The following is a 12353-nucleotide window of genomic DNA, read 5'->3' as shown; positions in this document are numbered from 1 at the left end:
TCACACCCATCTTGACTATCCATGGCTATTTAGCAGTGTTAGGGTACAAATTGTCTCTGGGTCTGAGAAACAGAAAATCCAGAAGCTTACAGCAGCTGATGATTAGACTCTCCGCCTTAACCCCTTTGAGCCAACCCTGTCCTGGATTATTTTCTTTTCTCCTGGAAATATATATCTTATCTAGGTTCTGCATTGCTTAATACAAGTCATTTGGACCTGTTGGATATGGATCATTTTACTCGACATTTTTTTTTTTCTAATCAATACTTCCAGGGGATCTGAAAACTATGCTCAGGTCAACCCTGCGATGGTTGGATCTCATTTTGCTTTTGAGCCCCGGGATGAGCCTGGACTCAGAAGCGTGTGGTAGTGGGACGTGGTGAGGATTCTCCGACAGAAGTGAGCCTGACTTGCCATCTCTCACTCCTTAGACAGATGCCAAGTTTGCTTTCTAGTGAAGCCGAGTGACTAGCAGAGACCAAAAATAAAAACATCTCTGGTGAATATTGCAGCTTCTGTTTGATCCTCCCTTTGGAAAGCCCTATATTTTTACACCCACCCCATGTTAGGGACAGCGCTGCAGAGGAAGAGCAACTGATACCAAATGTCCCCTTCACAGCCACCAGCATCACAACTACCACAGGGATCCGCTTATGGCTCCCCACGCTGTCCTTCACCCCCCACCTCCCGTTTCCTCGTCTAGGTCATAGGGCACTCTCTGCTTTATTTCACTTCCCAGCATTCTCTATGGCCAGGCAGCCTGTCCTGGGAAAGCATTGAACCAACCAAAGGTCCTACTTTCCTGCTGAGTTAGACGACGAGGCACCTTTCAAGATTTCACAATCTGAAAAAATAAAAATAAAAAATAACCTTTGTCCCCAGGGTTGATCCTACCAAATTAGTTAGCACAGAGAGACGGAATACATTGGCTTAGATAAACCCACAAGGTCTGGCATTCCTGTGATCAGCCATGACTTCTGTGATCAGTAGGGTAGTCTCTGGGTCTTTTCAGTTTCTAATATTAAATGACCCCAAAGAAATTCACATCACCATCATCTCAGCCAAATTATAACAAGGAGATATCATCCTGTCACACAGAGCGGGGATGCATATTTGACGTGACACACCACAGTTGGAGAAGAACGGTATGCTCCTTTCATGCCCCTGTACTGTGACCGGGTCTATGGGAGTCCCAGATGAGGATGTATATATAGCCAGTGTTTCAGCATGCTTCATTCAGAACAACCAGAGCCATTTCGACATCCTCATTTGCATGGAGCAAACTGAAGCATAAACCTAATTAATCTTACCAATAAAATCGGGGTAAAAACCCGAGAGATCAGAGAAGCAGGGGAACAGTCACAATCGGTTCCTACCTCTTCCATTCCTCTGACCAAAAGGTCCGAGATTCTGTCTCCACCCTGCCTTATCACTTCCCGTTTCCTCTCTGTACAGACCTCCAGACCTCTATGGTTAACTAGCGGCTAGCTCTGCCTCTGACTCCAAGCAAGCTTTATTTGTCAGAACACAAATAAAATATCACACAACAGAAGACCTTTGCAGTCAACAGCCACAGTCGTCTGTTGAAACAAAAGGAACCCAACCCTCCACCAACTGTGATGGAAAAGAGGCGCACCACTGACTTGAGGATTGGATAGGAAAGAAATGGGAACTGAAACAGTGGGTCCTAATTTTTTCCCTAAAACACTGACGCTTTTTAAACACACTCTTACCTGAATAAAATGAATAAAAAGCCCCAAGGACCATGGTGAAGGAGGCTTCAGAACAGTGTTCTATTTCCTACTCCCAAATGTGGCTCCTGGAGCTGCGTGGAACCCCAGCCCTACACATACAGTACAAACCACTAGATTGGGGAAGTCTGGGGCATAGGCTTCTAGAAGAAGAAAAAGGCCGGGGCCAGAGAGATGACTTAGGCTTACTGTACAAGTGTGGGGAACTAAGTTCTGACTCCCAGAGTCCGTGTGAAGAGCCAGGTGTGGTAGCATGCCCGTGATTCCAGAACCAGTGAGAAGGGAGGTGGACACAGGTAGATCCTTGGAGCCCACTGGCCACCTCATCTAGCCTACACGGGCAAGTTCCAGGGCAATGAGAGACCTCAAATTAAAGGTGGGAAGTACCAGAGGACAACACCCCAAGTTGTCTTCTGGCCTCCCTTTCCACAAACACATGTGCTGTGCGCGTGCACACTTATATGAGCATGTATGCACGAACCTTCATTCACATGTGATCCACCCACATGTATGTACATACATAAAATCAAAACAGAAAGACAGTTCTCAGAATGGTTGCTTCTGGGTATTTTTTACTATATAAACATGCACGTCATGGCTTATAGGGTGTGGAACTGAGAAGCCTTCCACTCCCTGCCTAAGGCAGATGAATTCACCAAATGACCTTCTTTACCCCAGAGGCAAGCCTCATCCTTGTCTTCAACTGAGCCAGATAGATTTGTTTGGAAATGATTTTACTTGATCTTCTTTGTCCGGCCTCCCTCCCCTTTCCCACCTATCTCTTATGACTAAGCTATAGTCTCACCCTAGATCATGGGTCTCGCCCAGTGCTTCTCTGCTTGGCCTCCAAGTAGAAGGGATCCTGAGGGATCGTCCCATTTCCTTACCATGTAGCTCATTTCTCCTCATGGAGCCAAGACCCCAGACCCACCTACGCACACCACGTCCATGAAGCCATACATCCCGTAGCAGATCTGGAAGAGGAGGTCTTGGCGCTGCCATTTTGCTGAGGGACTGAAGGTCGACCAGATGAGCCAAGAGATACTGGCAATGAGGAAGAGAGAACCCAAGATGGCGGCGGCAATCTGAACCTTCTCGATGACCGTCAGGGATATGGCCTGCCACTGGGGAGGAGAGAGAGCGGCAGATTAGCTGCTTGAGCGCCTGGATCCCCTTCCCACACTCTACTTCTGCTCCAGCAGCTCTCTAGAAGAGCTTAAACCGGGGCGCTTCTCCACTTGGAGAACAACTTTACAGTTTCATATTCTGTTTTTGATGCAGAGGGAACCCGTGTCATAGAAAAGGATCAGACATCATTGTCAGGAGGGGGCTCTGGGCAGGCATGGCTGAGGAGGAGACCCTTACACTTGACTTTCACAGACATGGAAATCCAAAGGCGAGAAGGCAAACAACGCTGGTGTGGGTGTTGTTCCGGCGCAAACACGGTTGATTTTCTCACTAATAGGTGCCAAGAGGGCACGGGTCTCTCTTTGACTGTTTTGTTTTGTTTCACCTTGCACGCCATTTAATATGCATGTCAGAGATCAACAGTTTGACAGAGGAGAGGACATGGGATGTGGGCGTAAGGAAAAAAAAAAAAAACCAGCTCACACTATACTGATTGCATTTTAACTCTTTCTTTTTCAAAGAAAAAACAGTGTACTTATGGCAGTGTTGAGTTGGAGCTGAAGTGTGGGTGAGTTTTGGCTATGGAATTTTATGATTATATGTTTCATCTATGGAGCAATGTCCTAAATTAGCCTTGAGTAGGATTTTTTTTGTTGTTGTTGTTTTGTTTTTGTTTTTTGTTTTGAGACAGGGTTGCTCTGTGTAGCCTTTCCTGGAACTCCGAGGTAGCCCAGGCTGGCCTCGAACTCACAGAGATCTGACTGCCTCTGCCTCCCGAGTACTGGGATTAAAGGCCCGTGCACCACCACCACCACCACCACCACCCAGCAGCCTTGAGTAGGATTTTAGTTTCGGCTTGTTTCACTTAACAAATTAAGTATTGACTATTTCTATGTGCCAGGCCTCTATGCTAGGCCCTGGAGTTAAAGCACTAGACAAGACTGGACAAGACCCTTGCCCTGTGGTACCCACAGCCTTGGGGGCACATAACTAAGAATTTACATATGCAGTCTGTCATGGATCTGCATAATATCCTTCAGGGAGCATTCCCAAGAATCGCTGTGGCCTAAACACAAAGGAGAGACACAGTGCCTTCCACCTGCCAACAGGGACCCCACCATCTGTCATCATTGGCTTGGATGGGGTACCAGTGGTCTCCTGAAAGAGTCCCCCCAGTTGAGGCTCCTTCCTGGAGCCCAGATTAGGCACAAACCACACCCAAACACCTGTTTTCACAGAGAGATCCTTTACTAAGGGGGGGGGGGGCTAAAAGGGCTGCTTTCTGTCTCAGGCGGAAAACAGCAGCAAATGACCTTGCAGCTATGATTTTTAAGAGGAAAAAAGGGGGAGGTCTGTGTTAGGATGGGCTGGGATGAGGTGGTAAAGGAGACAGAGGATGAGGGAGGAGGGCACAAGAGGAAAGGGGCAGGGGCCTTTGTCCCAGAGGACAAAGAACTGCCTCAGGATAGAGAGGAGACAGACACAGCACATAGGAAAACGGCAGATTTTAAACGTACAAGGGGAAACCCCATCTTAGGATGAGGCGTTTCATTTTAACTGGGCATGTTAATTAGGTGATCCAGAGGGGGCTTCTGATTGCTGGACTTCAATACTTTGATAGCTGGACCTTGGTAGTCAGCCTCAGGAGGAGGAAGAGGCCAAATAAGCGACTAGACCGTGGGAGCTAGCTTTAGGAATGTCATCTAATGGTTTTATAGAGATGAAGGGAAGCGGAGAGAAAGGCGAGGCCTGCCAGAGCCACATGTTCTGGTGGGCTAGCGTCCCTTCACCTCCAAGGGACAGTAAGTATTGGAAAACACTTCACTTTTAGTCCAGATGTAGGACATGGGCCTTAACATTTAATTACACAGCATCCAATTACAGAGACTTGGCCCGTTCAATTTTCCAGTACTTTCCAGCTTAGGGTTACACATACCAAAGGCATTTTCCAGAAGACACTCCTATCATATAGACATCCCTCATGTACAATAAATGCCTTTTCCATGGCCAACCCCGCGCTGTCTAGAAGAGAGTTTCTAATGAGATTTTTGTTTCTACCATTTAGGCGTCCCCTCCTTCTCCTGCTCCTTCATCATTCCAAAGATACAGAGGCATAGAAAAGTCCTCTTCATCCCAATAATCTTCCCTTCCATTCCTAAGCCACCTAATGGGGCCCCTGACCAGAGTGAGCGTGATGAAGAAGAGCGGGGGGGGGGGGGGGGGATGAGGTGCTGTGTCCAAGAACTCTTTCTTGTCCTGTGAGAGGCTCCATGGAAGTGCATGGGAGGGACCTCAGGGAGAGAGCTGAGGAGCAGAGAGCTCTGAGACCTGACAGGAGGGCTTGGAGTGGGGAAGGGCATCAGTGGTACCAAGTTCTGCTGCCACCAAACACCCGGAACACCGGAATCTCCTTCTCAACGAGGTTCTGATCCCCAAATCCTAAGATTCTTCCCCCTGGGAACTCCAGTCCTGCAGCACCTGGGAGTGAAGGGACAAAGTCGGGGTGCCAGGAAGGGCCAGCAAGGAAGGGGGAAGAGGACCCACTTCTGGTTGAGCTGTGTCCCCAAACTTGTTGGGTGTGAGTAAGAAGTTAGTAAATCACAATGACTGTCAATTTTTCCTTCTCTAGAGATGCAGTTAATTGGTCCCAGAGTCTTAGGAGTGTTAAATGTGAAGCCAGGGCGTAAAGGGCATCCTTTACTGTTTCAGTAAAGACACAAATAAACTTGTCAAGGCAGGCATGAGTATATAGGGGTGTACGTGTGCCTGGGTATTATATTAGGGGATAGTTGCCTGGCCTCAGGAATTCCTGTTGCAGACAGCAATCTGCTCCTCCGCTTCAGAGCTGCACAGGCTCCAGTAGGTTCCCAAGTCCCTCTGTGCCTCCATTGTCTAAACCTGTGCATCCGGTAATAATAGCCCTCACTTCCTTGACTTGTTTCCAGGGTAAAATCTGATAATGCACATGAACTGACACTTAACAAGCAGTAATTACATGTTTATTAGTATATCATAGTCTTCCTTCATTCAAGGGGAATGCATTCCAAGGCCCCCAGTAGATACCTGAAGCCTCGGACAGTAGTGGACCCTATATCCAAATATGTCGTGACTCATGCCTGTTGATCTGTAGCCACGATGGCTCCTAAGTAACCAATGGGTAAACAGCGCAGACAGCTTGAATGGATGAACAAAGGGATGACTCATGTCCTGGGTAGGATGGAGCAGGAAGTCATGACATCTTCTCACCCTACTCCAAACAATATGCAATTAAACGTTTTAATTTTTTTTCTAGAGTTTTCCTTTTAATATTTTTTGATGGCAGCTGGCCATGGTTAACTAAAACCACAGGAAAATAGAATTAATGAAGTTGCCATTCAGAGGTATCAACAGCAATGTGGGGAGCAGTCAATGGGGCCTCGAGACTCACTAGGCTATGACCCCTTTCTTAGTAGGTATTCTAGATACAACAAGCCTTGCTTTGAGAATGTCACTAATATCATTCCTATAGTGAGACTTGAGCTATTTCTTACATCTTTGCCTGGGACACAAACCAGGAGCTGAGAGAGCCAAGATACATGGAAAGGTACCTCCCAGCTAGGATGCCGGAACCCTATCCATAGCTCTGTTGGCTTCTAGTCAGGTCTGCCTGCTCCAACCTCTACTGCAGAGAGTCCAGCTGGGCTTTTTGCACAGACGGTGGCCACTTGTGGCAGGGCAGGCAGTCATGTCATACTTAGAGAAGCCCAGGACACACGCTTGGAACACTTTAGGACACAACCATACAGCACACCTTCGAGTCCCAACTGTTTCTAGACAGAAAAATGAACGGGCATTTACTGAGCGCACACTACTGCATTTCCAGGATCAACAGAATCAGAGGGGTCCCCTGTGCCTAGAAACTCATAATTGAAGTCAGCGGAGTAACTCAGAAATAGATGAACAGGCCAATATTGCCAGCGCTGCCATTTGCTCACCCGATGCAGACTCAAAATAACCTTTCTTTACGCCAAGAAGAAAGCTATACCTGAGTGATTTTTTCATTATATGAGTCAAAGGTGGAACCAAGATGGGGGGTGTCTTGGGGTGAGTTCATAGATTTTTGGATCTGACCTTTCCTGAGGCCTGAGTCAGCTGTAAAGCGAGGGGCGGGTTAATGCACTCAGACCTCCACTGCACCCTGAGGACGTGGAATCAGCTGTTGCTTGGCGCTGCTATTTTAAGACGTTTCAGGATCTGAGACAAACGAACTGAAGATGGAACCAGCAGTTGGGAGGGGCTGAGATGCCTGGGAATTTGACGCTTCCCTCCCACGCACTCCTGAGAGTTCCTCCATGGGGAAGGCCACGGGGCAACTCTACATTTTGGGGTGCTCCTCAGTGCAGAGACACTACTACAATCACCCACTCCCAACCCTCCTGGACTTGCGGCTGACTCTGCCCCACTCACAGAAGAGGGAACATGTCGGGCATCTGTGAGCTCCATCCTCACTGTCTCGCTGGCTAATGGATTACGTGGCTGCTTGGCTGATGACATATCTGTGGAGGTATTTGCAGAAGCAGAATGGTGTGTGTGTGTGTGTGTGTGTGTGTGTGTGTGTGTGTGTGTACATACTATCTTCACTGGTCAACTGCTTGATGTGGCTGATTGGCCTGTCAGCAATTGGGGTGAAGATGGCTATGTCAGCAGAGGAGGAGAGGAGAGAGTGGGCAGAGAGAGCCCTGAGTTCTGCCGATCTGATTGACAGGTCCCCACTCCAGCTCTGGCTTGGCTTTCCCTTACCTCTCAGGGCAGCCTTTTGTTGCTATGACGTCACGGTTTCCTTCTTCCTTATTGTACGCCCCCTCCTCCGTTTCCTCTGCCCCTCTTTTCTGCTTCCTCCCCAGTCCTTCCCACGCTGTCCCTTGTCACAGAAAGTGTGGTCTGTGGGCCAGCAGGAGTAGCCCCCTTAGCTTGCTAACAATGCAGGCTCCCAGGCCCTGCTCTAGACCAGTGAACTGAAATCCACTCCGTAAGACTCTAAGTAAATCACAAGCACATCAAAGCCTGAAAAACACCACTGAGTTGTCTCATCTGCTCAGCTTCCTCTCAAGCCCTTGGCTTTAACTCGAACCTCACCTTTCCCACCATGTACCCCCCAACTACCTGTTCTCTTTGTCTTTGATTTTTCTCTTTTCCTCCCTCCCTCCCTCCCTTCCTGTCTTTCTGGTCCTTCCTCTTTCCTCCTCTCCCATTCCTTCCTTCCTCCTTTCCTCTTCCCATCAACCCATCTGTTATCTTATTCCGTCTCTTCCATCCGTCTCCCCTGACCTCTTTCCTCGTATATCGTATATGTCTCTCTCTCTCTCTGCCCAGCCCTCCCCTTCTTCTCTAGACTTAAGGGAAAAGAACATCTTCCGTCCTCTCCTGACTGTATGGCTCCATCAGCAAGCTGCCCTGAACCTGAGGTTCAGCAGTTTCCCTTCCACGGGGGAGCCTCAGGCTGGGAAGCCCTGGATTTACCTGTAGAGGATTCTTTGTGCTTATGGCGATGACATGGTACTTGTAGTAACACAGCTCACAGCTCCAGCAACCCCTCTCACTGATCCACTTGATGAGACACGGCTGGTGGGTACATTTCACTGAACCGTCGCAGCGGCATGGGCTTAGCAGCTCTCCCTGTGGGGGGAAAAAGAGGGACTATGGTGAGCCTGGAGCCCCAGCCCGGCCGGTGATGGCTAGGCGGATGGATACCGAAATCCTGATCCGGTCCGCTCTGACAGGATGAGGCTGCTCCATCCAAGCCACAAGCTCTGTCTGGAGGCACCGGAGTCTGCTGAAGAGACCTGGGCTCCCCTGTTCCTACCCTAGAAGCCAAGCAGCAATAGTCAGCTAAACTACCAGTCCTGAGCCGTCCCTCCTTCCTGGCACGGTACAAACCAATGCTTCCTAAGCTGCTTAAGACCTAGGATGTCCGTGGACGCCTTCTGTAGTCCAGAGGTGGGTGGTAGGCGCCTCAAGTTTCTCTTTAGAAACTCAACGAAACCAAAATACCCACAGGGCTAGAGAGGAGACACAAATGACAGAAATCTGCTGGTGGAGACAGGAGTGATTTGGGAAACACAGACTGAGAACAGGACAGCCACCTCCATCACCAGCTAGCGACAGACGAGGGAATATGATAGCCTTTGTATTTTTGGTAGTGCTGGTGACTGAACCCAGGACCCCATACAGACTATTCCCAGCTCTATAGGGAATCTTTCTCTAAAACTTCTCGGCAGCCTGGTTGTCACAGTTTAAAAGTATGTCACACGGGTCACTTTGACCGAGTGCAGAGAGATGCCTATAGGCCACGGGACTCGGAACTTGAGCCTTTGCGTTCTCCGGCAAAGACACTGGTCCTCTCAGTGATGCTTTCCATGCTGGGCCCCTGAGTGGAAAAGGAATGTAGGTCAGGCCTGAATCCTGGGGATCTGGGAGGCTGGCCAGTGTCCTTGCCGAAGGCCTGGGTTGCTCCAGCTGACTTTGGGGCTAAGGACAAGAGACCAGCTTAGGGGCATTGGAAGCTGGGAAACAAATCTGGCCAAGCTAGATGGTGTCAGGATGGGAAACCCCTTGTCACTGAACTGCAGAGTGTGGCTCATTCTCTAGAGCTGCCTGTGACACTTCAGATAGCCACAATTGGAACCTCTGTCTCTTGTCACCTGATATGGTGGCCCCAAAGTGCCTCTGTGTACCTCACCAGTTAGTGTCCTGGATCTCGCTCTGTAGATCAGGCTGGCCTGGAACTCATAGAGATCTGCCTGGCTCTGCCTCCTGAGTGCTGGAATTAAAGGCATTCGCCACCACCACTGCCCGGCTTCCATTTCCCTTTTTTTTGTTCTCTCTTTCTCACCCTCTTTCTCCTTCCCAGCTCCCCATCCACCCTCTTTGTTCATTAAATCCCCATTGACTCAGGTCTTACACTCACCTTCCTAGGGACCTTAACATCTGGGCTCTGCATTCCCTCTGACCTTACTCGGGGGCTTTGCTCTTGCATCTTACTCTTCCTTTGCTGTCCATGCTTCCGGGCCAGGTCACTCATTCCTGATCCAGCTCCTCTGCCTGAGTCCTATTCAAGGATCCGTGCCCAGCCCTGAGCCCTGAGATACTAAGTTTGGGATAAGGCTGCTCAACCACTTCCCTGTTTCTTTGACTGTTCCGTCATTTCCGAAACAGTGCCTTGTTCTCAACCGTGAACGAACAAGCCCCGGATCTCCTGGCCTCTGAGTGTGTCAGTCTGCATATTTAGTCACATTCGTCACTGTTGACTCCAGGACCAGCCATCTCCTTCTTAGGATTTCTGGGGTCATCTTTCCCTTTCATTTCAACTCCTATACACAAAGCCTTAGTCTTGGCTTGTGAGGAGTCCTTTTGTTCTCAGTCTACTCAAATGGTTAATTTTGTTTTTCAGACGGCTCTGATGCCAGTTCCCGAAGGAAGTCATCCATCCTTCTCCAGGTGGAGATCGGTACTCTAACCGACAGGGCTTTCCGCTGGTGAATTTAGCACGTCACTCAACACATGCCCACAAGGATCTAGTCACGTACCTATCTGCCCTCCAAAGGGAGGCAGGGGTGAGGTTTACATCCTTGTACATCTTCTCCCTTGTGCCAAGCCCTACAGTAGAAGGCACTTGGCAACCTTTTGAATGACTAAATGAAAAAATAAATAAATAAACCAAATGTCATCCTAGGCTCCTGCATTGTCCACTCTATGAGAATAGGAACTATGTTAATTTTTTTTTTTTCGAGACAGGGTTTCTTTATGTAACTCTGGTTTCCTGGGACTAGCTCTTCAGACCAGACTGGCTTCAGACTCACAGAGATCTGCCTGACTCTGTCTCCCAAGCGCCGAGATTAAAAGTGTGCCACCACCACCAGGCTAACCATATTCATCTTATTAACCTAGTAATTTTTGCAGCTCCTGGAACCCCACGCACCTGTGTGCAATGACTTTCCTGGGTAGCAGAGAAACCTGGGTACCCAGCACCACAAACCATCATCACCTAGTTCCCCATGCTGCTCCCTAGGAACCGACCGCTTCTCTGGGCTGTGGCCTTTCCCAGTCCCAGTTCACGGCACTTCCCAATTAGTCTCCAGGTCATTGCACTGTGACTCCCTCACAGGGCAGAATTTTTCACAACTTCGCATCCTTAGCATTCAGTACCATGAGACAATAATCTGTCTGACTTTGGCCGCTGATCCTGGGCTTATTTGTGTGATGAACAAGAGGTTTTACTTCTCCGGGACATATCCAGTCTCGAATTCTGTGATGCCTGTCTGTGAAGAAGAGGCAGGAGTTGTGCATGTTACTGGCCCCACAGTGCACCCAGCCAACTCCCTGAGGTGCTGAGTGTCTGTGCTGTGGCTACGAGAAGGAAATGGGAGGGGGTGAGTGGAGCGAGGTGCTGGGGGAGGGGCAAAGCCCTCATTATTCATGGCAGCATTTCCTAGGCTCATTAATTCTAACAGGATGAGCTAGGCTTGATTAATCGGGTTGTTAAGCAGCCATGTCAAGTCGCCGATCAGGTAAAAGACATTACTTCCGGTCGCTGGCAAGGAAGCGAAGTTGACAGCAGCCCGCACCCCTTGTTTCCCGAGCAGCAGCTAGGAGAAGAGGTCTGAAGAAGCTACCGGCTGGAAGCAGCTGATAACGCAATCTCCGCTCTCCACCTTGGCTCTATACGGGGACCTCTGGATCTCACGAGAGTCCTTTGAACAGTCTCATACCTATCTATAGAGGAAGGGTGTTTGGCCCAGCCTGGCCCCAGCGCCTGGATCAGGGGCCAAGAGGCCAGAGCTGAGGTGTTTCCCCTGAAGCAACTCATTAATTCCCCCACATGTACACTAGACAACCCCAAAGGCAGACTGGATATTAGTAAGCAAGGTACCAGAACGCCTTTTAAAAAATATTTATCTGATGAATAAAGTCATGCTAGATTAAAAAAAAATCCACGAAGCTCTTTCAAACTTAGCATTTGTGCAAGTGCTATGCTGATTGCTTACTATATATGTATGTATGTATATATACGTATGTGTATATGCATGCATGTATATATTTTATGTACCTCAGGACGAAGGCCACAGTCCTTTTGCTGATCAGGGTAAAATGCCAACTTAGCCTGGGTCCTTCTGGTTATACCCACGTGTCTTCAGGAACAGTAAGAAAGAAATAACTGGCCGCCCAAACGGGATCATGTTAAACTTAAGGAAGATGCTCTTCACAGTAAGCTCCATTAAAAGCTAAAACGAAGGGGGTGGGGAGGTGGGGGCTAGAGCAATAGCTCAGTTCAGTTGGTAAAGTGCGTTGGTGCCCAAGGACGAGGACCTGAGGGTTTTTTTTTTTTTGTTTGTTTGTTTGTTTTTAAAGATTTATTTATTATGTATACAGTTAGTGTTTTGCCTGCAGGCCAGAAGATGGCGCCAGATCTCATTGTAGATGGTTGTGAGCCACCAT

The 12353-nt window shown here is 48.7% G+C and overlaps 1 protein-coding gene across 2 annotated transcripts in view; it reads right to left on the bottom strand.

Annotated features, from left to right (window-relative positions):
• Marchf4 (membrane associated ring-CH-type finger 4) overlaps positions 1–12353 on the bottom strand; it is a 123213-nt gene that overhangs the window by 14909 nt on the left and 95951 nt on the right. For both annotated transcript variants that reach the window (XM_006972227.4, XM_076550167.1), the window contains exons 2-3: positions 8379–8534; positions 2683–2875 (exon numbers count right to left, since the gene is read on the bottom strand). In XM_006972227.4, coding sequence (XP_006972289.1) covers positions 2683–2875; positions 8379–8534 — 349 coding nt within the window. The remainder of the gene's footprint in view (positions 1–2682; positions 2876–8378; positions 8535–12353) is intronic.

The sequence above is a fragment of the Peromyscus maniculatus genome, chromosome 13, assembly GCF_049852395.1.
Source record: "Peromyscus maniculatus bairdii isolate BWxNUB_F1_BW_parent chromosome 13, HU_Pman_BW_mat_3.1, whole genome shotgun sequence".
Classification (NCBI taxonomy): Eukaryota; Metazoa; Chordata; class Mammalia; order Rodentia; family Cricetidae; genus Peromyscus; species Peromyscus maniculatus.
The sequence above is the reverse complement of the archived record's forward strand: the minus strand, read 5'-3'. Positions and strand labels throughout refer to the sequence as shown.